Here is a 27,839-nt window from a genome sequence, read left to right on the forward strand (position 1 = left end):
TAGATATTATCAGATATTTGTCACTTCTGACATTTAACATTTCACAATGTGCTTTTAGCATCGTTTTTACAGTTGTAGTAAAGTATAATTGACAAAAATCAAACCAGCACACATTAGCTTGATCTCCTGAGCTCAGCCCTGTCTCTTAAACCCAGGAAGGTCTTTTGCCTCTGCCTGGACTCCTCAGCTGGCATCATTTCTGGCAGCTCTTAAGCTACTACATGATGTATTGGAGCACTTACTTGATACTCAGTTACTGTCCTACCTTGTTTAATGCTTAGCATTTGAAAACCATGCCTGCTGCCTTCTGTGCAGCATTTGAGTTATTTCAAGGGGAAGGAGACCTTTGTTCTTATTGTTTTGACAGGAGTCCTTATTTTCACTGCACCAGAGGGAGCATCCCTGAGCATCTCTGTGAGGATTTATTTGGAAATCTGGGGGTACTTGTCCAGCCACTGGGCTTTTGTTTGTCCTACATGAAAGTTTTGTCTGTAGGATGTTTGTGTCTACTTACGTGTGCTAAGGAAGAGAGGTTCCACCAGGACTGTCCAGCCCTGGCTTTGGTAGTTCAGGAATATGAGGAGACAGCGTGGCAGTTAGTCGCAGAATCATGATTACAAATGAGGAAGTGAACACAGGAAACACAAGAACCCTGCTTTAGTTCCACAGATAGAAGCAAGGAATTGGAGTGGTGGAAGGCTGGGATATGTGGGAGACAGAGCCAGGTCCATTTCTAAAGGAAACCAAAGCAGAGAAGGGTCTCTGTTCTTCACAGAACAGAATCAGTGTAGGCTCCTGCCGAGGTGATCCAGCTGTGTCTTCATGATGGAGATGAAGAGTGGCAACTCTCCTTGAGAGATGGGCCCCACCGATTCCGGATCCCACTGCTAAAACACGGACAGCTGGCAGCACTGTCCACCCATGGCACGGCTCACCTGGGCTCTGTGCTATCATAAACAGAAGTCAGAGGAGACAAGGAGGGATTCCAATCAAGTGCTTCAGCTAGAATCCAAAGGAGACCATGACAGACACGTGAACAGTGACTGTCTTTGAGGTCCACCCAAGACCTCATTCTCATGTTTCTCAGGACAATCTGCCCTTCCATGTTGGCTCATAAGCGTGTGACTCATTTTAGTGATTTATTGCTGGGTCTGGGGCCTAGGACAGCATCTAGCCCTCCATGGCCCTGGACTGGCAATAGCACTGGCTGGACATATTATTTTGTTTCCCAAATTCCACCTGGGGCTGGTGAAGCAGTGACCTCCCCCTTAAGGTTATTATCCTGGTTGCACTCATATATAGAATTTGACTGTGGCTTTGGAGTCAGTGCTAGGATAAGCTCATGTGCTCAATGACTCCCTCTCTCCCTCTCCAGGTAGAACTCTCAGCTACTACTCCAGTGCTACGTCTACCTGCATGGCACCATGCTCCCTGCCATGATGATAATGAGCCATCCTCTGAAATTCTAAGCCCCCACTTAAATGCTTTCCTTTATAAGAGTTTCTGTGTCATGGTGTCTCTTCGAAGCCATAGAACAGTAATTAAAACAGGTCACGAGGGAGTTTTCGTGGTGGCAACTCCTGGAGACCTTAGAACCTAAGCATGAGTAGCTTTTCATGCCAGACTTTATGACCAGAAGGTTTTTCAAAGGTGACACATCTGGTCACATAATTTCCTGGTGGAGTTTATCCAAATGTTCTCTCACACTTTGAGAGTGAAGTCTAGTACAGTATGCCCAGACTCAAGTATAGAAAGTCTCCTGAGAACATTCCAAGCCACAGACCAGTGGTTCTCAACCTGCCTAGTACTGAAACCGTTTAATGCAATTCCTCATGTTGTGATGACTCCCAACCATAACATTATTCTTGTTGCTACTTCATAACTGCAATTTTGCTAATGTTATGAGTTGTAATGTAGATATCAGATATGCAGAATATTTGATATGCGACACCCAAAGGGGTTGTAACCCACAGATTGAAAAGCGAGGCTGTAGACCATTACGGCTAGCAATCCATGGTTTACATTCTTCAAATTTTAATTGTTGTAAAATTTTAAAATTAGCTACACAAATATTCAGAGACAGGTACTATATGCTAGGTGCTATTATTGACACCAAGAATAATAAGTGAAAAAAACGGTCCCCGTTTTCAGATTCCTGGACTCAACAGTCAAATAACCAAGTCTACTTGGTGAATTCCAGGCCATTAAGAGACCTTGTCTCATTTTTCAATAAGGAGATAGATCTAAGAAAAGCCAGGGAGCTTAGGGCAGTCTGAATGAGGACGGCTTTCCTGCAGGCACCCTGAATAGGTACTGGGTAGAGCGAGTCAGAGAGTAAGGGAGATAAAGGTGCAACCACATAGAATTGCTTTTGCTCACTCTGATTGAGTTTTTCTCAGCTGAGTGCAGGGGCTGGGGTGGGTCTTGTCTGTCTTTAAAGATGAGATACAATGTTTCATGTGCTAGAATGAGGCCTTGTTAGAGTAGATGAAGACAGGAGGTCGGAACATAGCCTGGAGCTCCAGGAGGAAGTTTGAAATGAACCATGAGTTTGGAGTTCTCAGTAGCTAGGTGTTTCTTACAGCTATGAGGCTGGGTGGTAAAGCTCAGAGCAGTGAGTGTGACGGAGAAGGCACTGTCAAGGGCTGAGCCTTGTAGGCATCTCCTCGACGTAGGCATCTCCTCGACCCCCGCTTAATGCAACACCACTTCCCATGTACCCATGTTTGATGTGTTGGACTTTAGCCTACAGGAAGGCATTTCCTTAGCTATCTGAATGGTGGTTTTTTTCCTCTCCCAGAGCTGACTCAAGCAGGAGCCATGTCTTTCCTGGTGACTATTCCTGGACACTCAGAGCATCTTGGTGGTCAGCTAAATCTTTAGAAAATGAGCAGCTGCCGGACTGAAGGTCACAAGATTCCTTCCTGTATCTGTTTCCGCTTGTTTCACATGGAAAAGAATGTGAGAAATTACTGTTTATTGACATTTGGTGGATCAAAATATGAGAAATGGTTTTATAACCTTACTAAAATTTGTGCCACTGCTTGAGCTAACACAAAAATTCTATTAGTAATGTCGTGGGCCAGTGAGGTGGCTCAGCAGGTAAAGGTACTTGCCACCAAGCCTGTAGACCTGAGTGTGGTCCCCTGAACCCACAAGGAGGAAGAAGAAAACCAAATGCAGCCAGTTGCCCTCTGACCCCCACAAGTTTCCACTACATCCCCATTCCCACATGCAAATGTGCATGCACAGTGAACAAATAAATGCAATTTTAAAAATTAAAAAACTAAAAAAAAAGCATTTTCTTATATAAGTTTGGAAATAACATTTTAAATGAAAGCGTTTATCTGCTTTTTATTTTATGACTCCAATGTGACTTGCTATTTCTTGCAAAATCCACTGTTTTTGTAACTCTATCACTGACAACAGTATTGCAAAATTAGGACATGAATAAACCCTGATTGCATCTGACTCAGCAGAATGCTTGCTCTCATCCCTGACAAGAGGGTGCTGCTCTGATCTGAATGTTGGGTGCTGTTCCTACAGAAGCTGACGAATTCCAGGGAGGACAAGGGGGAATCGTGTTGGAATGCCTTTTGTTAGAGATATACAATGTGCATGCTATTACTGCACAGGTGATTGCAATCCATTTTAAGTCCAGTCTGCTTCACTCATATCTCCCTTTACTTTGTAGGTAAGTAAAATAAGCATCCCCGGTCAGATTTGCATCATTTGCTCATTTCTGTGATATAAATTCTCCTGAAAAGGTAAATTATAAGCTGTCACCTGGAGCTACTAAGCAAGGGGTTGAGATACAGAGCAGAATATACATTTTTGCTTAGCTTGATGCAATTTCAGAAAACAGGTAATAGAAAAGTGTGGTAAAGGGCTGGAGAGATGGCTCAGCAGTTAGGGCACTCTGCTTTCCCAGAGGTCCTGAGTTCAATTCCCAGCAACCACATGGCAGCTAACAACCATCTATAATGGGGTCTGATGCTTTCTTTTGGCTTACAAGCATACATGCAGATAGAGTACTAATGCATAAAATACATACATAAATAATTTTTTTAAAAAAAAGAGTGAACGGAAAAGTGTGGTAAAATAGAAAGTGATTGCTTTAAGTATACGTTACCAATATTTTAATACAATTTATTTAGTCGTAGGTTTATATAACTTATTTTCACCTGGGCATGGACAGCTTCATCAAGACTTCAACCTCTGAAGATCCCTTCAGGATGATGTTTCTTGGTGTGACTCTTCTGATTCAGACTTCCTACCTGTTTCAGGCAAGCAAGAAGGTGAGTTCCAACCCACTACAATGCAAACCTTTATGAGAGGCACACTTCCCAGTATGCACTTTTGAGAGAGAGAGAGAGAGAGAGAGAGAGGGAGGGAGGGAGGGAGGGAGGGAAGGAAGGAAGGAAGGAAGGAAGGAAGGAAGGAAGGAAGGAAGGAAGGAAGGAAGGAAGGAAGGAAGGAAGGAAGGGCAGCTGCATGTGGTAGAACTGGTAGGTTTGGGTGAGTAGCTCCTCTGGAGCCATGAACATTATGAGACCTCAAGGCCCTTCTGTGGCACAAAGTCAGACCTGCATTGGGAAAATCACGGTTCTCTCACTGAACTTACAGGTTGAATGGCTGACGGTGCTCTCAAGGGCTCAGACTGAAGTATAAAATGTACTTGGGTTGCTACAGGAGGATCCAAAGGACCAAAATATATATGAACAGACTACTGAATTTTAAAAAGTTAACGAAACTTTTTTGTTTTTGTTTTTAGTTTTTGTTTTCAAGACAGGGTTTCTCTGTGTAACAGCTTTGGATGTCCTCGAACTTGCTCTGTAGACAAGTCTGGCCTCAAATTCACAGAGATCCACCTGCTTCTGCCTCCCAAGTTCTGGGATTAAAGGTGTGCACCACCATGCCTGGCCTAACAAAAGATTTTTTTTTTTAAAGCTTTACTGAAGAAGAGAAGTGAATGGTTGATGGCATTCATAACTGGGCAATAAAGCCACAGAGAGATTCCATCTATGGATACCAGACTGGCCAAAATACCCGGGAAGTTGACATTATCCTAGGTTGCCAAGAATGCAGATTAGTAGAATGGCATGGGGGAATGAAAAGATTTTTGGTAAACAATCTTTTGGTTTCTTTAAAGATAAGGATAAATGTGTGCTGGAGCCCAGCCATCCACTCCTATTACACACTAAGGAGGTGGGAATGGGCTCATAAGGACTTCAACCTGCACGATGTCATTTTTGACTTCAACCTGCATGATGTCACTTTTGCTTAGTATCTCAGTCACCCCTGTAGGAAAAGCTGGAATGTCCATCATGTTGTGAATAGATCAACACTTTTTAGTAGAATTGTATTTAATGATAAGAGCAAACAATCTGGGCTGAAGAGATGGCTCAGAGGTTAAGAGCACTGGCTGCTCTTCCAGAGGTCCTGAGTTCAATTCCCAGCAACCACATGGTGGTTCATAATCATCCATAATGAAATCCGGTGCCCTCTTCTGGTCTGGTCAGCAGACATGCATATGGACAGAACAGTGTATACATAATAAATAAATAAATAAATCTTTTTAAAAAATAAATAATTCATGGTTCATGCAAGAGTATGAATAAATCTGAAAGGCACTGAAACCAAAAAATATTGCCCACTGCATGATTCCATGCATAGGAAATGCTGTAATCAAAACTATTGTGCACTGCTGAATGGTGGTGGTGCACACCTTTAATCCCAGCAACTGGGAGGCAGAGGCAGGAAGATCTTTGTGAGTTTGAAGCAAGTTCTAGGACAGCCAGGGCTTCACAAAGAAACCCTGTCTCAAAAACAAACAAACAAACAAAGAGCTATAATGCATGGACCTGGAATGGGGGAAGCTGAGACGGCTAACTTTTGCTGAAGCTGGAAGAGTACTGAGTCATGAAGTGGTTGTTTGTATAAATGTATGCAATCGTTCAAACTCATGGGACTGCACAGTTAAAATCAGTGGTTCTTATTGTTCATAATTGAACCTCAGCGCCTAAAGGGGGAAAAAGTAAAGATGGTATTACTCTCAACCAGCGATTCCCTCTCAGGTTACTCAACTGCATGTCTCAATGATTCAGAACACACAAATATTTCCAAACTAGCAGCAATGTGATGTTTATTGCCGTGAAATGGAGAAGCTACAGGCTTCATAACCTGCTATGAGAGAGCTATAGCTGAGCACAACATTATGAACACACTTGACAAACATATAGAGAACAAAAGGAGCTAGACACAGATTCACTGTACAAGAAAAGCTAAATAAACAATTAAACAAAAACAAAACCAGGCCAAGCCAACTACAATGGCTAGAAATGCGCCCCTCCTAATAAATATCTAAACAAATGCAGGAAAACAGGACTGGTGGGCTAACAGGCTCTGGGATGCATCCTCAGGCTCTTCAGTCTTGTATCTTGGATGAAGCTAGGATAAACGCTTATTTAAATGTCATTAAGATATCACATGACTATTTAATATTTTCTGTGATTATATTCTGTAAAACACAAGCTTTTAAAATAATAAACATGGCTACATCCACTTCTGAGAACTCATGACCATGGTTTCACTGAGTTCTTTGGAAGGCTCATGGGGTGTTTTTCATACAAATGCCTGTACTGTCTATCTGAAGAGACAGGTTAACCATGACTATTCCCGGGAAAATGGGGTGTGGATAACAATGAAAATTTCAGTTATTTGGTTAGTAGGATGTGTGAACGCTTGTCCTCAGAACTCACAAGCTAGAAATACAACCCCTAAAGTCATATATGTTCATGGGGTGTGGTGGGACATTTGGGATGTAATTAGTTGAGTGGTTTTGTCACAGAAGAGGCTCTTTGGTTGCTCTGTCTTGCCATGTGATGCCCCACACCATGGCATAGTACAGCCCAAGGACTTCATAGCTGCAAGCACCTCTGGAACTGTGAACTAAATAAATCTTTATTCTTTGTAGACGGTATGGTATTCCACTAGAGTTAAAGAAGGTGGCCTAAGACATAAGTTGTAAAATAAAGAACAAAAATACTTTAAAAAGTGGTGGAGTAGAAAAAAATAAGAGCTCAAATAACTGAATCAATCTTCAATTATTTGAAGCAATTGAATCAATGCTAGCAAACATGTAAATATTAAAATAAGACTCAAAGGTGATAGGAAAATAGTCCTTAAGACGTAATTGCTGTTGTATTTCTGATGAGTGTTTCCTGGGATTAACGCTTTTCAGTGTGGGACAGTGATAACTGCCCCAGGAGGCTGCCAGACCCACCCAGCTCCAGTCTCTCTCTCTCTCTCTCTCTCTCTCTCTCTCTCTCTCTCTCTCTCTCTCTCTCTCTCTCTCTCTCTCTTTGCTCTCCTCCTGCTTCTGAGTCGACCAGGTCTCTTGACTAGACTACAGCTACCCTTGGTCTTCTCCTTGGCATAAATGGGAAATTAAGAGGACTATGGAAGCAGAGATTGAAGAGGGATCATAGTAGATCATGGTGAGCTCTTCCTTGGTGAAAGGATCCTGGCATAATGCAACTCAGTCTGCTCTAAAATCCTACACGGGTAAGTTTCAATGTCACTCTTAGTTGAGATGTCGTGGGACTGCAGAGTGTCCCTCCCACTCTCTGCTGACTCCATGCTGGGCAGAAACTGCAGGGTGATTGTAACTAGTCCTACCAGTATGCTGAAGTAGGGAGAGAGTTCCTCTGGTTCTTCCAGATTCCAGCAGAGCTCCTCAATACACACCGGAATGCTCTCCTGCAATCTTGTGGTGCCCTTGCCCTCAGTATAGAGTTGAATTGGCTGAGCTTATTCTTCTCAGCGGAGTTCCCCTCTCCCTGCAGCTGCCCTGTTAGGTTCTCGGAGTGACTTCCCTTATTCCCAATGCTGAAGAGACAACTGTATCCCAGCTCCTGGACCTAATGCTTCCGGCCGAACCAGATCAACGTTTACTCCATCACAGACATGCAAACATCCAAGCAGATGGAACTGAACTGCCCTTACCCTGATATTTCCAGTCCCACCTTGATAGGGAACACATATTTGTACTACAGAGAAATCCTGTGCTATGGGATCCTCTATAGGGGCTGGAGTCCGGAAGGCAGCCGGAGAACAATAGCCTATGCACAGAGCCCGGTGGTTTCAGTCCCAATTCCAGCTGTAGGGACATAGCCCCACCCATTGGGGACATGTTCGCCTCGGGCTAATGTTTACGGATAAATCTGCCGGGCGTGAGCCCAGCAGCCCTTTTTCTTTTGCTCCGCTTTTCCGGTACACCGCGGGAACCTGTGGTCCTGTAAGTTTATTTCCTTATTAAAGCTGTATATATCTATATAATCTGTCTACATTCATTTGCGCCGCCACATTTGGCGCCCAACGTGGGGCTATTTTGCCCCCGACCCGGCACAGGGGGGGCGCAAGCTCCACCTTTCCCGGCTAGTTGCCTGAGCTCAGGAAGGCGATTTACAGCGCGCTCCCTGCTCGCTTTCCCTTCCCCCACTCCAGGCCACTACAGTCGCAGAGCAGCGACCCCCCACAGAGCAGTTAATAGCTCCCTGCTTCTGCCAAACCCTCACTGCCTGATTTAAGTGAAGCACCCGCGGTTTTGAAGTAAAAGCCACCAACCCCTTCCCTTAACAGGCAGTACAATAATTTTTGTTTTGAGTTAATTGTTTCAGACTGGCTCTGGCTTAGACCACGTGAACTCAGGTGCATTTCTTTAGCCACCACTGGCAGGAAAACTTCATTACAGGTACATAATTTTCTTTTATAAATAAAAAAAATGTCTAAAAACATTACCATTCAAGACTTTAACAGCCTTTTCAGTTGTACCATGTGGGAGATTTTACAAAAAATGTCTGTCAGCCCACAGATATGGATCTTTCTGGGATTCGTAGTTTTCCTTGGTACTGTATGGTTTGATAATAAAAATATGATAAAGTCTTTACAAGACAAGGTTAAACGCTTAAAAACAATTAAAAATGACAACAATCTTCTCAAAAATCAATTTAAAGTTCTCCAGGCAGAAAACAAATCTTTGTTTAACACAACTCGACAAACTAAAAAAAATTTAAAAAAGGTACAGGCTAATGTTAAGGAGAAATTCATTACTATGAAAGAGAAAACAGCTGATTTAAATCGTAAGCTTCAGTCCCTTTCAGTAGAAACTAAAATATTAACGGCTGATATTAAGGAAAAATTTATTACTATAAAAAAAGAAACAGCTGATTTGGATCGTAAGCTTCAGTCCCTTTCAGTAGAAACAGAAACATTAACTAAAAAAATCAAAACTGCTAAATGTGACAATCGGATTTTGTCTAAAGCTTATAACAAATTGACAAAAAGATTATCTATACAAGAAGACACGGTATATGCTATAAAACTTATGTCCAAAGATGAGACGTTATCTCTAATGGACAAACTTCATACTTTAAAATCCTCAATAAAGGCTTTAAAACATAATTCTAGACAGGAGATTCAGACATTAAAAAAGACAATGGTAAATAAAATTAAAAAAATTAAAAAATTTCTAAATTCTAAAAAAAAAGAACAAGAGGTAAAAAGACATATTTTAACTAAATCTGTGGGTAAATCCCTCCGGGACAATTCCCACAAAGCTCTACCTACAGTTCTACCTGCCTTTCCAGTTGTAACAACTGAGAAAGTAATTGGTTCCAAAAACCCTAGGGTCATCAAGGAAGATACATGAAAACCTGTCCATATAAATGATCTCAAAAAAATTAAACAGGCTGTAATGACTTTTAAAATGAATGCCTCTTTTGTTAAAGAGATGCTAAGATCTTGGGCCACCACAAATAAACCCACGCCCTCTGACTGGTTTCAACTGAGCTCTGGTTTTTTGGGATGATTGGTATTTGTAAATTACTGTTTATAGAAAATTGTACTGGTACTGTTTCTTGTATACTGATATGTTAAATATTGAATGTGAGTGTTCCTACCTCTATTTTTGTATGAGTATGCTTATAACTTTGTCTATATTGTATTGATACATCTACCATATTACATTGTACATTTCTACCTCTGATACTATGACATTGTTTACAGTTGAAGATCATTGTCTTCATATATTGCACAGTTGTTTATTCTTTTAGTCTTCAAAGTTAGATAGGTATTGAAAATTATATGTTTGTCATATTTATTTTTAAGTTTATCAGGTCTTTTAGTTACATAGAGATTATATTTAGTATAGATAGTATGATCTTCAGCCTCTTCGAAGAGCTGTAAAAAATGGCCTTTAATCTAACCTAAAATTTCTATGCCAAAGAGACACAATTACTCCTGACAACACCACTCTACTCCCGAGAGAACGTTGAGCACCAAAGACACTCCACTGGGAGCTTGTCTTCTTGGCAAAACTGGCCTTTGGGTTAAAAAAAGCCCATACCTCAACTTCTGACAAAGATACAAAATATCCCTAAGTGGATAAAACAGGATTGTCTTATCTTGCCAAGACAGGGTAGGATAGTCCTAAAAAAGTTCCTTGCCTTTAATAATGGTATGCCAGTTATGTTAGGCCTTAGCCAAAGTTGGTTGACTCAACATTACAAACGAGACTTTGGGTGATTGCCCAGGTAGTCAGTTGTCTCTGTCAATTGTTACACATTTTTGGATATCTCTCGATTGTTAAGTAATATTTATTCCCTTCTCAGATCTTTGACGGAGTTAAAGATTATATAATTGTAGTTACTCTCTATGTTATTTAGACTCCTTGAGATAAAATGTTTAGCAAAAGTTTTGTTCTCAATATTGTTTATTATATTTATTATTTGTTATTATTGTATATAGTTGTATTTGGTTTGGTTCTATCTTATTTAGACAAAAGGGGGAGATGTAGGGACATAGCCCCACCCATTGGGGACATGTTCGCCTCGGGCTAATGTTTACGGATAAATCTGCCGGGCGTGAGCCCAGCAGCCCTTTTTCTTTTGCTCCGCTTTTCCGGTACACCGCGGGAACCTGTGGTCCTGTAAGTTTATTTCCTTATTAAAGCTGTATATATCTATATAATCTGTCTACATTCATTTGCGCCGCCACATCCAGCAGTCACTGATACATTCATGGAAAGCCCGTCTGGGGATAACAGAGGTCCTACCACACTGCTGGTTGTGTGGAGTGAATAAAAGAAGGTTCTCGAAAGCTTTCAATACAACACTGGATCAGACAGGTTTCCGATAAAACCGAGTCAATTAAGAAATATGACGATAAATTTTGAGAAATGAGGAGCAGTGTCAGGTGAGGATCGTCGTAGAATGTGAATATGCCCTAGGATGGGAACATCGTGTACAAGAGCCCTGTGGTGGGTTTGGGAAATGTGAAGATTGATAGAGGGGTGGCAGCGCCCATCTAGAGGAGGAGCAACCAAGAAGAGAACTGCTTCCAATGAGTCCTCTGATGGTAGAAGAAATCCCCATAGCCCCGCTCAATTCTTCCACCTTAAGGTCAGAGTTCACCCTGCATAGAGAAGGTATCCTCAATCCCTTCCTCTCCAAGCCCAGCCATTTGCAAGGCTCTCGCATGGGGAGCAGAGGGAGCTCTGCAACACGCAGCAGCTCCAAATCTCGTTTCCCTGGAAACTGGAAGAACCATTGGAAGTTTGCACTGAGCTCTGCTCCCAAGCGTGGGCGCCACGATCCTTACGCACGCAGGCTCGCGGAGCCTCCTGGGCCAGGCGCCAAGCTCACCAGGCAGGGTTGCGTCTTTGCTTTCTGGCGAGTCATCATTTACCAGGCGCAGGATCGGTAGGATGCTGTTTCAAATTCTGCTCCGCCTGCTAAAAATACAGAGAGGCTGGTTCGCTCTTTCTGAAGCTCTGGGCCGAACTGAAACCCACGCAAACGTCCGGGAGTCTTTGGAAGGCCTCCATACACCCACCAGCAAGTGGCTTCAAGGAGGGTGGGCGAGAACCCCGGTGCTGCCTCGGACACAGGGGCTCAGCTTCCCCAGGCAATACAGTTCTTGGTTTTGGGGGGAGGTCTTTAACAATGCATAGGAAAGCCCCTGGGCCTTTGACCGACCAGAACCTTCCATAAGGTCGACGCGCAGGCGCGTTCTCTCCACCGCGCCCCAGTCCCCACGCCTGGACCCCGATCTCTCCACCCCAGCCTCAGGCACAGCCTCTGCAACCCGCGGTTCGGAAGCTGCGCTGGCGGCCTGAATCACCCACACCCGGGACTGCGGGCCAGGGCGGGGCTGCCGGAGGCCTCAAGAGGTCTAAGTACCGATTTGAGCGACCACAGCACTCTCCCTAGCGCACTTGAGCGCAGGTCAAATTCGTTCACCTGCGTGTGAGGAAATTTTCTGCCAGATCTGGAGACGGGACTGGACCCAAAGCTGAACTCACCTGAGGTTCTCCCCCAAGACTTCATCTGGGCCTTGCTCCGTGGCTGGATCCTCGGAGAGAAATCTCCAGCTAGTTCTCCCGCACACCCTACTTACAACCCCTAAGCACCTACAATACTCTTCACGCATCTCAAGGTAACACACCTTCTGCACATACACCACTTAACACACACACCACACTTCTCATACCGCAAGTCTGGACACCGCACACACTACACTGCACTCTCGGAATGCATACCGCTCCCCACACCACACAACACATACGCGCACACCACTCTCCCATACCCCATACTCTAAGGCCTATGCATATTCCTCATACATGCACACACACAACACACAGCTCTACATGCCAACACTTCCCTTCGTCCTCCATCCTCGAATACTCTGCGCACCCTCCTCTATTCCCTCTGGACATTTCCCCCTTCCCCTTTTCCTCGCCCAGGCTCTCCCTTATACCCACCCCTAATTGCTGAAATCCCCTGCTAACTTCTTGGAGCTTCCGGGTCCAGTCAGGTGGGCGTGGAGACTAGCCGCCAAGCGGATGGGGGGAAAGCAAACGCAGGGCTTCCAGAGGTGGGAGGTCCTGGGGGTGGGGCCCAGGGGTCCCTGGAGAAGAAGGCCCAGGTGGAGTAGCGTTCCTAAGGCGGCGGGCGCTGGACAGTGACATTGACAGGGGGAGGACAAGGAAGGCGGAGACTTGGCGAGGGGCCCTACCCAAGGGGAGGACCGGAGGGGAGTCCTAGGGGCCCGAGGGTCGGGAGGGGGCCGCGGAGGGTGGTGTCAGGGCGAGGTGCGCGGAGCCGCGGGTGGGGGGGCCGCGCGTCCGGGGATCGGCGCCGCGGTTTGGGGAGGGGGCGCGCGCGCCTTGCGGTTTTCCGCGCCGGCTCGGTTCCCGGTGCGGGGTCGCGGCGGCGGGAGGCGGAGGATGCGGGCTCCAGTGGCGGCGGCGCGAGCTCGGGAGGACGCGGGAGGATGAAGAGGAGGCCGGCGGTCCGGCCGCGCGGCGCCGGGAGGAGGCGCAGGCGGCGGGGGCGGCGGCGGGCGGCGGCGGGCGCGCCGGGTGCGGGCCGGCTCCGGCGCGGAGGATGAAGTGGAGCGTCCGCGGGGCCTGCGCCGCGCTTTCCTCCAGCCTGCTGCTCGCCTGCGCGCTCAGCGCCGCCGCCGTCGGCCTCAAGTGCTTCTCTCTGGGCTCTGAGCTGCGCGGGGAGCCTTTCCGGCTAGGGGCGGCCGCCGGTGCCTTTTACTCCGGGCTGCTGTTGGCCGCCGGCCTCTCGCTGCTCGGCGCCGCCCTGCTGTGCTGCGGGCCCCGGGAGGCGCCCCTCGCCGGGTCAGGGGCCGGGTCGGGCCCCGGACTCGGGGTCCCCGCATCTCCAACGGGCGCTCCGGAGCCCTCTCCTGGAGAGACGCGGGCGGCTGCTGGGCCCTCGGGGAGGGTGAACAGCCAGAACCTGCTGCTCCTAGGCGTCCTGGTCTTCATGCTCGGGGTTCTCAGCGCCTTTGCGGGAGCAGTGATCGACGGCGACACAGTGTCCCTGGTGGAACGCAAGTACTCCCACTATTGCCTGCCCCCGCGCTCGCCGGCCGCTGTCCCCGGCTCGGCCCCTGGCCCTGCATCCCCAGGCTCCAGCACGCCGCGCGCCCGCAGCACCCTGGACAGCGCCACATCCGCCAAATGCCGCCAGCTGAAGGACTACCAGCGCGGCCTGGTGCTCTCCACTGTATTCAACTCGCTCGAGTGCCTGTTGGGCCTGCTCAGCCTTCTGCTGGTCAAGAACTACAAGTCTTCGCAGGCCCGGCGCGGCCGGCGCGGCCGGCGGAGGGCGAGCCGGTCTTTGGCACGGCCGCGGGGCGGACCCGGGCTCCGCGCTCAGTCGCTGGCCTCTCGGACCCGGCGCGGCCGGCGGGGCAAAAGGGGGCGGCGGCTGCAGCCACGACCCAGCGAGGCCTCCATCCTGTCCCCGGAGGAGTCCGACTTCAACACCCCAGGAGACTGCGCGAGCTTCGCGGCGCACCACGCTGTGTCCTACATCAACGTGGGCGTCTTCCATGCCTTTGACGAGGCGGGCGTGGAGGTGTGCTGTGGCGGGCACCCGTCGGTGGAGCTGCCGGGGTACGCGCCCTCGGACCCCGATCTCAACGCCTCCTACCCCTATTGCTGTCGGCCTCCCTGTGAGATGGCGCGCCCTTGGGAGCCTAGTCGGGCCTGCTGAGTCCAGGCCCAAGCGGCCTGGGACACCCGAAAGGGCAGCAATCGGGCATTGCTTGGCGTCGTGCCTGCGCGTGGTTTGACACTTTTCTGGTCCGGCCCTGTGAGATCTGCGAGACCCTAGGACACTCCGGTATTCTCCTTTCTGTGTGAGGAGGTGTCTCCCCTCTGTGTCATTCGTATCCGGACTCCATTTAAAGTTTACAATAAATGTTTGGGGTGGGCTTGCCAATCACACTTCTCTTAGACAAGTTCGTACCCCCCAGGACTGAGCTGGGAGGTTCTGGGTCGAATGGGCAAGAACAGAAAGCTTATCCAAGGTGAATTTCTTGCGGAGGACCTCAGCTGAGAGTACAAAGCAGTTGGAACTGTAGGAACAGAAGTGAAGACCAACCAACAGCAACACTTTGTACCCGGATGTGCCTGCTTCTGTCGACACTTTCTTACTGTAAAGCTCTCCATAAACAGTGAAAATGTTTGGTAAATTTATTGCAATTTGACATTGGTGAGTTCCTTTATTAAATGATTGCTATGTTATTGGAGAATGTCCCTCAGCTTGGAATTAGAGGAGTCTACACTCGAATCAGCATGGGGGCAAGTGGCTGAATTGGGACAAAGGCTAAGCTAGAACAGCTGTGTTCTGCTGGCTGGTTGACTGGGTGCGACCTGTCTCCGAGCTAACTGCTGCTGGCGGAGACATTGATGCCAGACCCCTGCATTTCTGTTTTTGGAAACTGGCTGTGTGGTTTCTACTGCAAAGCAGTAGGTTTTATTTTTGGTTAATACATATGAACAGTTTAATCCTATTTTGAAAAATCAAAGTCCTAGTTTTTCTGCAAAGATGAATTTCCTGTTAACTCAATAATCTGGTAATTTTGATTATATAGGATTTCATTTAAAGTACACCACTTTAATAGCCTTAATGAATGTGGAGGACATACCTTTAAGTGAGTTTAATATGCGTGTAACCATTTACACACAAATGAAATGAGTTCTCTATGACCGGAGTGTCTCCATCCTTCTGGTGGGCTGGCTGGAAGCCAAGCAGGCTCTAAGTTGTGGGAAAAGGTGATCCGACCTTCGTGTGACTGGACTAGTACGACCAGGCAGGTAGTGACGCACAGGCAGCTGGGAGCAGAGCCCTGGCCCGAAAGGTGTGCTTCTTTCACGTGGAGGAGGGGAGCAGCCTCTCTGCATGTGCAAATACCTATACCAATCACCAGAGGCCAGGAGAGTCGTGGAATACTGGGTATGTCTTCAGGGTGAAAATGGCTACTTCTAACTGTGAAGAAACCTCCTGTTTAAGGAGGAGGCACAGTCTCCAGGTGCAGGCTGTGTAATGGCATCTTTCCTCAACTCCCAAATGCCCTGCCCAGAGCTCTCCTGTATCTTTGGTGACTGTAGGCATTCTACCCTAGTTGGGACCTAGTTATCTGCCCTCAAAAACAAGGGCACTAGAGGAGGAAGGTACCCGATCCCATTTCCATGAAGAACAGCGAGGTCCATCACCAGCCATAGACCAGTCTATGTGATGAGAACTGGTCTTCCCTGTGCTTACACATCTTTAAAGCTTGAGGCTCTGGTCAAAGAATCAGTCCCGATGGAAGCCACCCAAGGAAAAGCCAGCACTCATGGCTAGCTTTCTTGGTTCTCACCTATATCAGAGGTGAAAAAAAAAAGTCTAAGCCCAATTCACTGGTCCTGCCATGGGTCTATTCACCCCAGCTGTCCTGTGCCACGTTAGTAACCAACAGGCTATCAGCTTAAGGAGAAATGTTACAATTGGCAGCATAAACTGATTTAATATGCTTTCTTCTATCTATTCAAACCCAACCAAGCGATATTGCCAGGTGTTTCCAACTGAGAGCAGAGACCTCACAGGTGGGTATAGGCCACTGTCCTGGGTCCACTCGGCAGTCTTGTAGATGACCCCAAGCAGCTGCCCAGATGCCCCAGGCCAGTCAGTCCTCACTGGACCTTTGTTGTTTTCCCTGATGTGTTTGGCCTTGCACACTTCACATAGCTCAAACCATTAGACGCACCATGAGTCTTTCAGATTGTCTCTCAAGGTCAGTGGCCTCTTTTTATTTCATATTTTTCTTGGAATGGAAGTTTTTCAGGGAGGAATGGGTTGGGCAAGACTAGAGGCCAGGAAGGCAGAGAATTATGACATTTTGTGCACTTGCCTGGCCAGGGCAGCAGGACGAACGAGGGACGTGGAAGATGGGGACTTTTCCCTAGACCTGGACAAATTAGCCTCTTCCACAGGACCAGTGAATCAGACTAATGCTTCAAATTGGTGTTCCTAACTCCCAAGTCCACAAATATTGTTAGTTCTGCTCTTACAGAGGTGAGTATGAGATGTGGGGCAACAACGTTTCACTTTTAAAGCTGACTGGAGAAGAAGAATCCCACTATTGTAGTTTCCCATAAAGATCCCTGCCCAGGGGACCTGGCATAGAGAGAGGACTGAGGCTGTCAACACCCCACTGTGCCCTCCAACTCACAGCAACTTTCATCCGTGTCCACTCTTCCTTTCCAAGGCTTTAAGCAGTTGTTCAAGCTGATTCTTTGTGTTACTTGGAAAGTAAGTCACTTCTTGGCCTTTCTTCCAAAATTAGGCACAAGCACACCTTAGTGTTCTAACATGCTAAATACTATTTGTAAGGCATTATTTGTTCAGCAGGAGGAGCTCACTGTCCTTAGGCCTGGGAACTTAATTTTAAGGGGCTAGGACATGGCATGGATTTAGGCAGAGAAACTGCCAAGCAAGGCATGTTTTATTATAGAATCAATGGACACTAACAGCTGTGTTTTCATGTATTGCCTTAGAAGGATGCTCTGTTCAGGGTGATGTGAAATAACACACACATGGTCTCGTGTGATGTTTGAGGGCCAGGCCAGATAATGAAGTCTGGGCACACGAGACACAAGTGGAACCCACTCTTGGCTTTGTCGTCTAGCCGTGGGCCCTGACGTACACTGCTGTCCTCCTGCTGCAGTGTTATGTCAGGATGAATATACAGGAGCCCCCGAGACCATATCTAATATCTAACAGGCAGACAGAGAAGATGAGTCCCCGTCAAGGCATTCCAGTGGGTGTGTGGTGAGGTGCTCTAGGGTCTGGGCAAAGGGCAGGCTGTCAGGCTAAATTCCCGGCTCCGTGCATGTCACTCAGAGGCTGCTATATGCAACTCTAGTGTTAACCACTTGGCACATCCTTGTGAAGATCCTACATTGTCCCCCAAAGTCATCATCACCCCCAAAATACTTCTTTTCATTAAGATCTCAGAGAGAAGTAGTACATGACAGAGACCTTAAGAAAAATGAGCTGGCGTATACTTAAGCACCAATAGCTTACACGCCTGTTTTACCTTCTCTGAGCACTGCTGTGACCTCATGCCAACAGGTGTAATTTCCAGTACCCAGTGCCCCAGCTTAGTTTACTGCTTAATCAACAGGAAAAAAATCCCAAAAGGGAGAAAGAAATTAATTTAGGGCAGTAGCAAGCAGTTATCCTTATGTTCTCAAAATTGAAATCTGAGCAGCTCCTGGAATAAGAGGAGAAGCCTGGTGATTCTGTTGCTAAACTTCCTTCCTAGGGAGATATGTAAACCAATGCCTCCTCCTCCTGAGGTTTCAAACACAAACTGAGGCATGATTCCACCAGCGTTCACTCTGGGGGAACCAATGAGTTTGTTGGATTTACTTATGAAGCATAGGCGAGGGGTATGGGTGCTCCCTACCAAAAGGCACTGTTGGAAAGTCTTCATTCAGGAGGGATGATGGTTTTCCCACAGTCACATAGATGGAGCTCCTCCCTGCTGATCTTCCCTGGCCTATATACTCAAGCCCCTCCCTGAGGCCCTGTGCAATTAAGACAGAATTACATATGGCAGGTAGAATGGGGCGGCTAGAGTCAACAAACCCAGCTGGGGTGATCTTTTGCAAGCAGCCAAGCTTCCAAAGATGGAAGTTGTTTGGCTAGGAGGATAGTCATGGACAGTTTTGATATGTTGTGGATATGTTCAACCCCGTATTCTTAGTCTCTGGGTTCTATATTTTATACTTGTGGGTTTCTCTCAGAGAGTCCCTGACCTTGTGATATTTCACTTTATCAACCATTGATCCTTAATGGACTGTCACCGTCAGATCAATAAAACCTCCTTTAAAACGCAGGATACTCCACAAAATCCATGATTTTTTTTTTTTTTTTTGGCCACTTTTCTGTTCGTGGCCAACTATGGTGAGGGAAGCAGCAGACAGGGAGGCAGAGGCACAGGTGCTTCTAGCCCTCCACTGGTCCCTCTCACAGAAATGAGCAGGGCAGACAGGCCTCCTGCTTTTTAGGCCTTTGCTTCTCTTCCTGACATCCAGGTTCCATTGCCAGTTCTGCCCATACAGAGCAGAGGAGGCCAAGCGTACCCCACAAGTTCAGGGCCGGTCAAACAGCAGGCGAGGGGCTCAGACATTTCTACAGAGGAGGGAGTGATTGCTGTGATGGCTACAGGCTGGGGTACTTAGCTCCTCCAGAGGCATGCAGACTGAATTTGAGCAAAATGTTCATATTTCCCAGATGTAGAACATGAAAAGGTACTCTGAGTTGAGCAAGGGTCAGGAGAGAAGAGGCTGGACATAGATGGCTTGACACAGGCTCTAGGAACTAGACTTAGGAAAGGAAGCCAAACAAGCTGGGATCACGGTGGTCCTGGTGTAACAAGCAGACAGTTGATAGGGACCTCATCTCTGCTTCCTGAGAGGCAAGTGTGCTGGAGTCCTTAGGTTCCTCTGTCTTCCTGTCTGTAAACCAGATGTTAACAGTATCAGGGTCTTAAGAGAGCAAGTGATACAAATGTCATGAAACACCCAGAGCAATGGAGTCTCCCTCTGCTGTTTATCCTCCCCGCTATTGTTACAGCGTCCTTCTCAAGGCCCTTCCTTCCTCCTGTCTACATCCTTACGCTCGCCTAGGTAGTCTCCCCTCCTCCCTAACATAGGCCCCTCTTAGAGAAAGATAAAAATGGCCCTCACGAAATGTCATCAGGGCTCAGCCATATCTGAACACAGGTCCGTCCTCCACACAGGCGTCCCCCACACACGCTACAGGTCTTTCATTTGCCTGGAACCTCATTGTAGATCCTCACATGAATTAAGTCACTAGATTCCCCATTGAAAACCTCATCAGCTCTTCCCCATCCCCAGGCTCCCAAATAAGGACACTGAGACTTACTATTAATTATGAATGTTTAACCTTAGCTTATGTTTGTCTTGCTAGCTCTGTTAATTTAACCTGTTTCTATTCATCTACATTTTGCCTCAGGGCTTTTTTTTTTTTAACCTTTCTTTCATTCTGTATGCCCCACTTTCCTATTTACTCTGTGTCTGACCAGCTGGGCCCCTGGTGTCTCCCTTCTCCTCCAAGCCTAAATTGCTCCTTCTTCTTACTCTCCCTGTCCAGAAGTAAAACCTATATCGTCTCCCTTGCTATTGGCCATTCAGCTTTTTATTAGACCAGTCAGGTGCCTTAAGTAGGCAAGGTAAAAGAGCAACAAATCTTTACAGAGTTAAACAAATACAATGCATTTTTACATAGTTAAACAGATACAATGCATCTTTGCATAGTTAAACAAATATTCCTCAACAGTAGGATGAACAGTAGGATGTGGGTGTTGGCTGGAGGAATGGGTGGGGCCAGTGGACAAACACTGAGAAGGAATGGATTTTGTGATACTCTCAAGTGTTTAGTGGACTTAGGGACTTCTGTTGCTGGCAGCATCCACTTGTATTCGTTAGTGGAAGGCATCCATGGGGGTACTTACTGTGTGCAGATTCAGTGTTTGCATGGGAGTGCAGAGATGACCAAAGTCAGCACAGGAAATAGATGTCTGCTTTCATCTCTGTGGCTCTGGGCCAAGGGTCTCCATGGAAAACATTCTTTCCCTCCAGTAGGAGAACCAGCCAGTCTCTACCATCTCAGTCAGGCACAGACAGGAAGGAAAGAGTCCCATCCTTGGGCAGTGAGGCCAAGCACACACACAGTAGGCCATGTGTGTTCACATATCTGAGAAGACATGTCAGATGAAGAAAAACAGAAAACAGTAAAAGTAACTGCAGAAGGGGGAAAGGATTTAATATCTTACATTTGTCTTATTTGCAAGTGTTTTTTTTGTTTTTTGTTTTTTTTTTAAGACAGCCACAAATATCTGAGTACTTTTACAGCTCAGGCTGGTGTGTATCACCCTTCTTTCTAGAAGGACTGTCCTACATGACCTTCAAAGGGCTCCCAGTCTGGATGAGAGACTTGTTCTCAGTGGCCTGGGGCCCTAGAGAATCTATGGAAGAGGTGGCACCTACATTTCTTATGTCCCTCTTCTTGCTCTGCCAGGACCTTCAGAACCTCACCTCCCAGACTGTTCCATTTAGGACCTTGGGAGGTTATCTCTCCTGCTTACCCAACGTCCCTTCCCAACAGAGGTCTCTGAATTCCCACATCCTCAATTTCCCCTACTGCACTCCACCCCGCCCCTCCAAGGGAACAGGAACTGCCCTGGAGGAGGGTCTGCGGGGGCCCACCCATGACAGCCCCTCCTGCTTTTTAAAGTGTAATTCAGGTTATTTTTTCCTTAAATGCGTGACTTTGCCTCTCCCACACTGAAGCTCAGCTGCTACTGTGCAGCCTCCTACTCACACTGCTGCGGGATGTCGCAAACTCAGAGTGTTCCCCCCGGAACCACCTCAGGGTTCTCTGGAGGCCAGAGCATGTCTAGGCCCAAGTGGCCAGGCCCTTTGTTACTCTCTGATCAAGCTGAGGATCTAACTGATGCCTTGCATTAGGTAATCAGGGCTAATTGATCCTGAGTGCATACGTGGGGGCGTGTGAACAGCTCTTTATCTCGAACACAGTCACTTTCAGGTGGGAAGAGGAGCCTTAGAAGACTTCTAAATTCAGATCGGAGCTGTCTGCTCTTTTCAGAAGGCATGGGGAGCCAGTGGTCTTCCTGGGGCTTGGGACAAGGTAGAACTCAAGCTTGTCTCCGTACGGCATGCGTGGGAGTTTCGCAGCCCAGACTGCAGGTCAACAGTGGGATAGCCTTGACTGTTCTTGAATACAGATGCTCAGTTGTCTGCTCATCGCTTGTTCAAGATCTCGCAAGGTTCTAAATGTGCCCTTCTCTCAAATTACATACCTCCTCTCTTCCAATGAGGAGCTCACCCAGCCCTCAAACCCCTCCCAGGGAGCCTGCCACCCCTGTAGTACACTTCTGATTGAGCTCATTCTCTCTTCACTAGCAATTGTCAGCCAGCTCTAGCACTGCTAGGTGTCTTGGGTGCCTGTTGGTTGCTATCTCTGCAATTGCCGCACCCTAATCCGAGTCTGTGTGTCTTGGGTGCCTGCTGGATACTATCTATCCCTGCAATTACCGCACCCTAATCCAAGTCTGTGTTCCACTCTTTGGGAGAAATGTAGGATAAAGAGATTTCAAAGAACCCGGTTGTGTTTTGCATCTTAAACACACCTCAGCCTAGACAAACCACATTTCAACCTCTCAGGGCCTGTAGAGCAGTGTCAGCTATCCAGCCTCTTAGCTTAGAACAATTTCTTTCTACCTGCTTCTTATACTGAGAATTAGAATGAACTGGAGCATATAATACCACATATATATCTACCATTTGAGACCTATTTACATTGCCATAAAAATTATGGCATGAGATTTTTAAACTAAAAATAATGGAGAAGAAAAATTAAATTTAGTTTTAAATTTCTTACCCCTAGTCAATACACTTTTCTTTATTCTATTGGTTATTATTTGTTAATTTTATTCTTTTTAAAAAAATATTTATTTATTATGTATACAATATTCTGTCTGTGTGTATGCCTGCTGGCCAGAAAAGGGCACCAGACCCCATTACAGATGGTTGTGAGCCACCATGTGGTTGCTGGGAATTGAACTCAGGACCTTTGGTAGAGCAGGCAATGCTCTTAACCTCTGAGCCATCTCTCCAGCACCTATTTGTTAATTTTATTCTTATATAAAATTACAGGAATATCCAGAGCTTTCCCCTAATTTTTCCCTCTGATCCTCCACGATGTCAATTATCTGAAGCTGGTGGGTCATCTCTGTCTTAGTTACCTTTCTATTGCTGTGAAGATACAACAACACTAAGGCAACTTAAAGAAGAATGTTCCTGGGGGCTTACAGCTTCAGAGGGTAAGCCCATAACCATCATGGGAGCAGGCATGCATGGCACAGGAGCAGTAGCTGAGAGTTCACGTCTCATCTACAAGAATGAAGCAGAGCCGGGCGGTGGTGGCGCACGCCTTTAATCCCAGCACTCGGGAGGCAGAGGCAGGCAGATCTCTGTGAGTTCGAGACCAGCCTGGTCTACAAGAGCTAGTTCCAGGACAAGCTCCAAAACCACAGAGAAACCCTGTCTCGAAAAACCAAAAAAAAAAAAAAAAAAAAATGAAGCAGAGAGGGCTAGCAAGGAATGGTGAAGGCTTTTGAAACCTCAAAGCAGATCTCTAGTGACACACCTCCTCCAAGGCCACACCTCTTAATCCTTCCCAAACAGTTCCACCAACTGGTGACCAAGTATTCAAACATGTAAATCTACCATTGTGGTGGTTTGAATGAGAACGGCTCCTGTAGGCTCGTATATTTAAATGATTAGTTACCAGGGAGTGGAACTCTTTGAGAGGAATAAGAGGTGTGGCCTTGTAGGAGGAAGTGTATCACTTGTAGGAGTGGGCTTTGAGGTTACAAAAGCCTATGCCACGTCCAGGTTCTTGCTTTGCCTGCAGATCAGGATGCAACTCTTAGCTACACTCCAGCACCATGCCCACCATGCCTGCTGCCATGCTTTCTGCTGTAATAATAATGGACTAAGCCTCTAAACTGTAAGTAAGCCCCCAATTAAATGCTTCATTCATAAGGGTTGCCTGGTCATAGTGCTGCTTCACAGCAATAGAACAGTGACTAAAACAACCCCTAAGCATGTTTTTAGGTAATGCATATGTATGTGTCTCCTTACACAATATATTGTCGTCTTTTGTACACTTAAAATTTTTACATAAGCATACTACATTTTGTTGACAGAGGTTTCTCTCCCACCTGGTCCCACAGCTGTTCAGTTCCAAAGAAACACACAGAGATCTACATTAATTATTAACTGGTTGGCCTATGAGATCAGGCTTTCTTATTAACTAACTCTTACATCTTAAATTAACCCATAATTTTTGCCTGTGTTAGCCACATGGCTTGGTACCTTTTATCAGTGAGGCATTTTCATCTTGCTTCCTCTGTGTCTAGGTGACTATTGTAGACTGAGCCTTTCCTCTTCCCAGAATTCTCCTATTCTGGTTGCCCTGCCTCTACTTCCTGCCTGGCTACTGTCCAATCAGCATTTTATTAAACCAGTACAAGAGACAAATCTTACAGGGTACAAGACCATTGTCCCACAGCACTTCCCTCCCTTTTTTTTTTTTTCCAAAACAAGAGCTCTGAATTTAATCTCCTTTGTTTAGTTTTTTTTCCAGACCATTATCCATAACAATTTGTAACCAGCACTCTAAATAATGATAAACAATATGGCTAGGATTAAAGCCATGGCTTTGACAGCTGGATCCACCCTGTTCCTTAGCTTTCTGAGAGTCTAGCCTCAAAGCAGAGGTACTGGTGGGAGCCATGTTTATTGCCACAACCCTATGGAGTTTCAAGTTCCCTGCCACCACCAGGAAGCATGAGGTCTGCTATTCATAAACACCATTTAAGTGTTTGGTGGCGGGGCCTCTTAAAAGAGCTGCAAGGTTTTTACAGCTAAAGTTGAGTCAGGAAGCCTCTCTTAAATGAGCCATGCTTGCCTCTAGCAAACAGAGCCCACCTGAGAAAATGCTGCTACCAAGAAGCCATGCTTAACTCAGTTCTTTTGTTTCTAGAATTACTTCCCAAGCTCACTCAGGTTTTATGTGAATGTAGTTGTCCCTGATGGCACCATTTGTTGAGCAAGATTCCTTGTTTGTTTCCCAGCTGCCCAGACTCCCAAAATAATTATACAGAAATCTGTATTAATTGCAATACTGTTTGGTCAATAGCTTAAGTGTATTTCTAGCAAGCTCTTATATCTTAAATTAACCCATTTCTATTAATCTGTGTATCACCACATGGCTGTGGTTTACCAGCAAGGTTCCAGTGCATCTGTCTCCTGCAGGTGGCTACATGGCTTCTCACTAACTCCGCCTACTCTCTCTATATATTATCTCTTCCAGACTGGCTATATTCTGTTAAGCCATTGGCCAAAAGCAGCTTCTTTATTAACCAATAAAAGCAACACATATACAGAAGTACTTTCCACACCATTTTCCCTTCTCTGTTTAAATAAAAAGGTTTTAACTTTAACATAGTAAGATTACATATAACAAAACATGTATCAAGTAAGAATCAATTTATATCTACTTTATCATTTATCATAACTAAGGAAAACTATAACTATCCATTCTTCAACTCCATCAAAGACTCCAGAAGGATATAGTATTACCTAAATAAACAGAAAGTGCATTATAAGCCACTTTCAAAACTCTAGAAATGACAGAGACATCTTGCTGCCTCGACAGTCACTCAAATTTCTTTTGTAACATTGGGGCTGTAATCTTCAGCCTATGGGTCCATAGTATCCGGCAGGAAATTTGAAGATCTCTTATGCATTGTATTGGCAAAGTTCATAAGTTGCTTTTTCTGTGTCCTGCAGAATGTCTGGCAGACTCTTTCATGAAGCAGGAGCCCTGAAGGACTGTCTCACCTTTAGGCAGCTCAGCAGCCATTTCTCTGTGGGTCCTCCAAGTCCAGTCAAGCAGTCCAGGCAAGAGCAGTTTCTTGCCCAAATGGCTACAAACTCCATGAGGAGCCTCTTCAAAGCCCATCATCTTCTTGAAGTGTTTATGAATATGTTTTTGTGTGTGCACATCATGTTTGTGTGCAACACATTACTTTGTGATGACACGTTAAGTCTGGCTCACTTTTCCTGACACTTTATTTCATCGTAGGTGAGCGACAGCCCATTGACTGTTCCTCTACCGCAGTGTGCACATTTCTCTCTTACCATCGTAGTTAGCGGTGCGGGAAAAGCTCATTTATTTGCTGCTGTGGTTTGGGTGGAGCTTGAGTGCATCCTCTGAAGGTTCATGTGTTAGAGGCCTTGTCCCCAAAATAGCAGCACTAAGTGGTGGCGAAACTTTTAAGAGGCATGTTTATTGCAGGATAAAGAGGCCATTGAGATGTTGCCCTTTGAAAGGATTAATGCTGGTCTTGCAGAGTGAATTAGTTCCCACAGAGTGAGCTATCGTTAAAGAGCAAAAGTGGTTCCTCTCTGCTGCCTCCTGTCTGCACTCCTGCATTGTGAGGCCATCTGCTAGGAGGACCTCACGAAAGCGGAGCAGAAGCTGGCACCACGCCCTTGAACTCCCATGATTTTTCTTTGTAAAGTGCCTACAATTTAAAGGTCTTTTAAATTGTATGTGTATATGAGTGTGCCTGCATATACTACTTGCATGCCCCCAGAAGAGAGTGTCAGATTTCCTGAACTGAGTTGTAGGCCGTTGTGAGCCAACTAATATGGATGTTGAGAATTGAACCTAAGTTCTTTACAAGAGCTGTTAAGTGCTCTTAATTACTGAGTCATCTCTTGAGTCCTGGTATTTGATCATAGCAGAAAAAAAAAAAGACTAATACAGCTGGTCTACAGCTGGTCTGTTGGAAACCCTGGTAAAATAGACTAGGGCTTCGCATTTGTAGCGGAAGTGGGATTATATTTGGGACTGAGCCCTCGACCTGTGGGATCTGATGGTCTCCAAGTAGATAGTGTCAGAGTTGAGCTGAATCAGAGCACACTCTACTGAGGTTCTACACTCTGCGATTGCTTTCTGGGGTGTGCAAAATTCTCCATACATCTAGAGTTCACAGAAGCATTGTGTATTGTGAGAGAAACCAAGCTTGATTTTCTTCTGCATCTCAGAATGGGGACCACCACCTAACTACCTGGAGAACAGAGCATGACAAAGACGTCACAAGAAAGAAAGATTGCACACCTGTATAACTCATAAACATGAACACAAAACTCTTCTTTTACATGTGTATGTGAGTCATATGTGTGCATATACATGCACATTTTCTTGTGTGGGTACACGTATGCACATACACATGTGGAAACCTGAAGCTGATGTTGGGAATTTTTTTCACTCACTCTTCTACCCTGTACTTTGAGGTAGGGTCTTACTAGACAGTTTGTTTCAGAGAGTTCCTGTCTCCATACAAGGATGGAATTGCCTGCAGACTGCCATACCCACCTGGCATTTACATGGGTTATGGAAACTGAACTCTGGTCCTCTTGCTTTTTGGCAAGAGATTCTGCCACTGAGCCATCTTCCCAGCCCCAATGTAAAAATTCTTAATAAAATATTGGCTGACATATGAAAGCAATGCATTAATTTTTGGGTGACTAACTCCCAATACATAGAAATTTATTAAATTGCTCAAAAGGCATTCAAAATAACCGTAAGGAACTCAGTAAGAAGATAAAGTGAAGCTGCAGATAATCAGTCTGGTTTGGATTGTTTGGAGTGTCCTTCAGGGCTTTCTGTGTTAGAAGCCTGGTCCTTCGTGTGGTGAGGCTGAGGTGGCATGACTTTTAAGAAAGGAGGCTGGTGCACAATCATTAGGGGGTTTCCTACGCTTGGAAGGGATGTTGGTCTGCCACAGAGAGATGTTATTTTACCATGGAACCGCTTCTTCTCATGTCCACTCACCGTGATGCCATCTGACACATTATGATGCAGTCATGAAGTCCTTATCAGAGGCTAGACGATGTTAGTACCATGCTCTTGGGTCTGCAAACTTGTGAGCAAATAAACCATTTTCCTGTATAAAATAGCCAGTCTTAGGTATTCTGCCATAGCAACAGGGAGCACCAAGATACCTGTTGATGGTCTTGCTTATAATCAAGCTTTCTTTGGGGTCACGTCTGGGTTGAGGGTCAGGGTGTGTAGGTTTCGGCTCCACCACTGCACAGTGACGCTTCTACAGAAAGACGTGGAGAAGGGTTTTTCCTACTTCTCTCAGCAGCTGGTGTTCCTGATCTCATCAATTTTGTCATTTTTTGGATGCTGTGAAGTGGTATTTTGTTCTCACTTTCATTCTGTAATTATTGAAGTGTCTTTACTAAGCATCCAGTGTATTTTATGCTCTTTTCCTAGCTTTCCACTTGACAAATAAGACTT

At 45.9% G+C, this 27,839-nt stretch overlaps 1 protein-coding gene and 1 long non-coding RNA gene across 2 annotated transcripts; one reads left to right on the forward strand and one right to left on the reverse strand.

Moving 5' to 3' along the window:
- On the reverse strand, nucleotides 1-12,784 carry LOC130876313 (uncharacterized). The gene is made up of 3 exons (XR_009057280.1): nucleotides 11,706-12,784; nucleotides 4,185-4,277; nucleotides 1-947 (listed from the first exon to the last, which is right to left on the reverse strand). It is a non-coding gene; the product is annotated as an uncharacterized LOC130876313 (long non-coding RNA).
- Nucleotides 12,785-12,828: 44 nt separating this feature from the next.
- On the forward strand, nucleotides 12,829-15,069 carry Tmem271 (transmembrane protein 271). The gene has a single exon (XM_057772851.1). The coding sequence runs from the start codon at nucleotides 13,449-13,451 to the stop codon at nucleotides 14,571-14,573; it is 1,125 nt and encodes a 374-aa protein (XP_057628834.1). The 5' UTR covers nucleotides 12,829-13,448; the 3' UTR covers nucleotides 14,574-15,069.
- Nucleotides 15,070-27,839: the final 12,770 nt, after the last annotated feature.

The sequence above is a fragment of the Chionomys nivalis genome, chromosome 6 (assembly GCF_950005125.1).
Source record: "Chionomys nivalis chromosome 6, mChiNiv1.1, whole genome shotgun sequence".
Lineage (NCBI taxonomy): Eukaryota > Metazoa > Chordata > Mammalia > Rodentia > Cricetidae > Chionomys > Chionomys nivalis.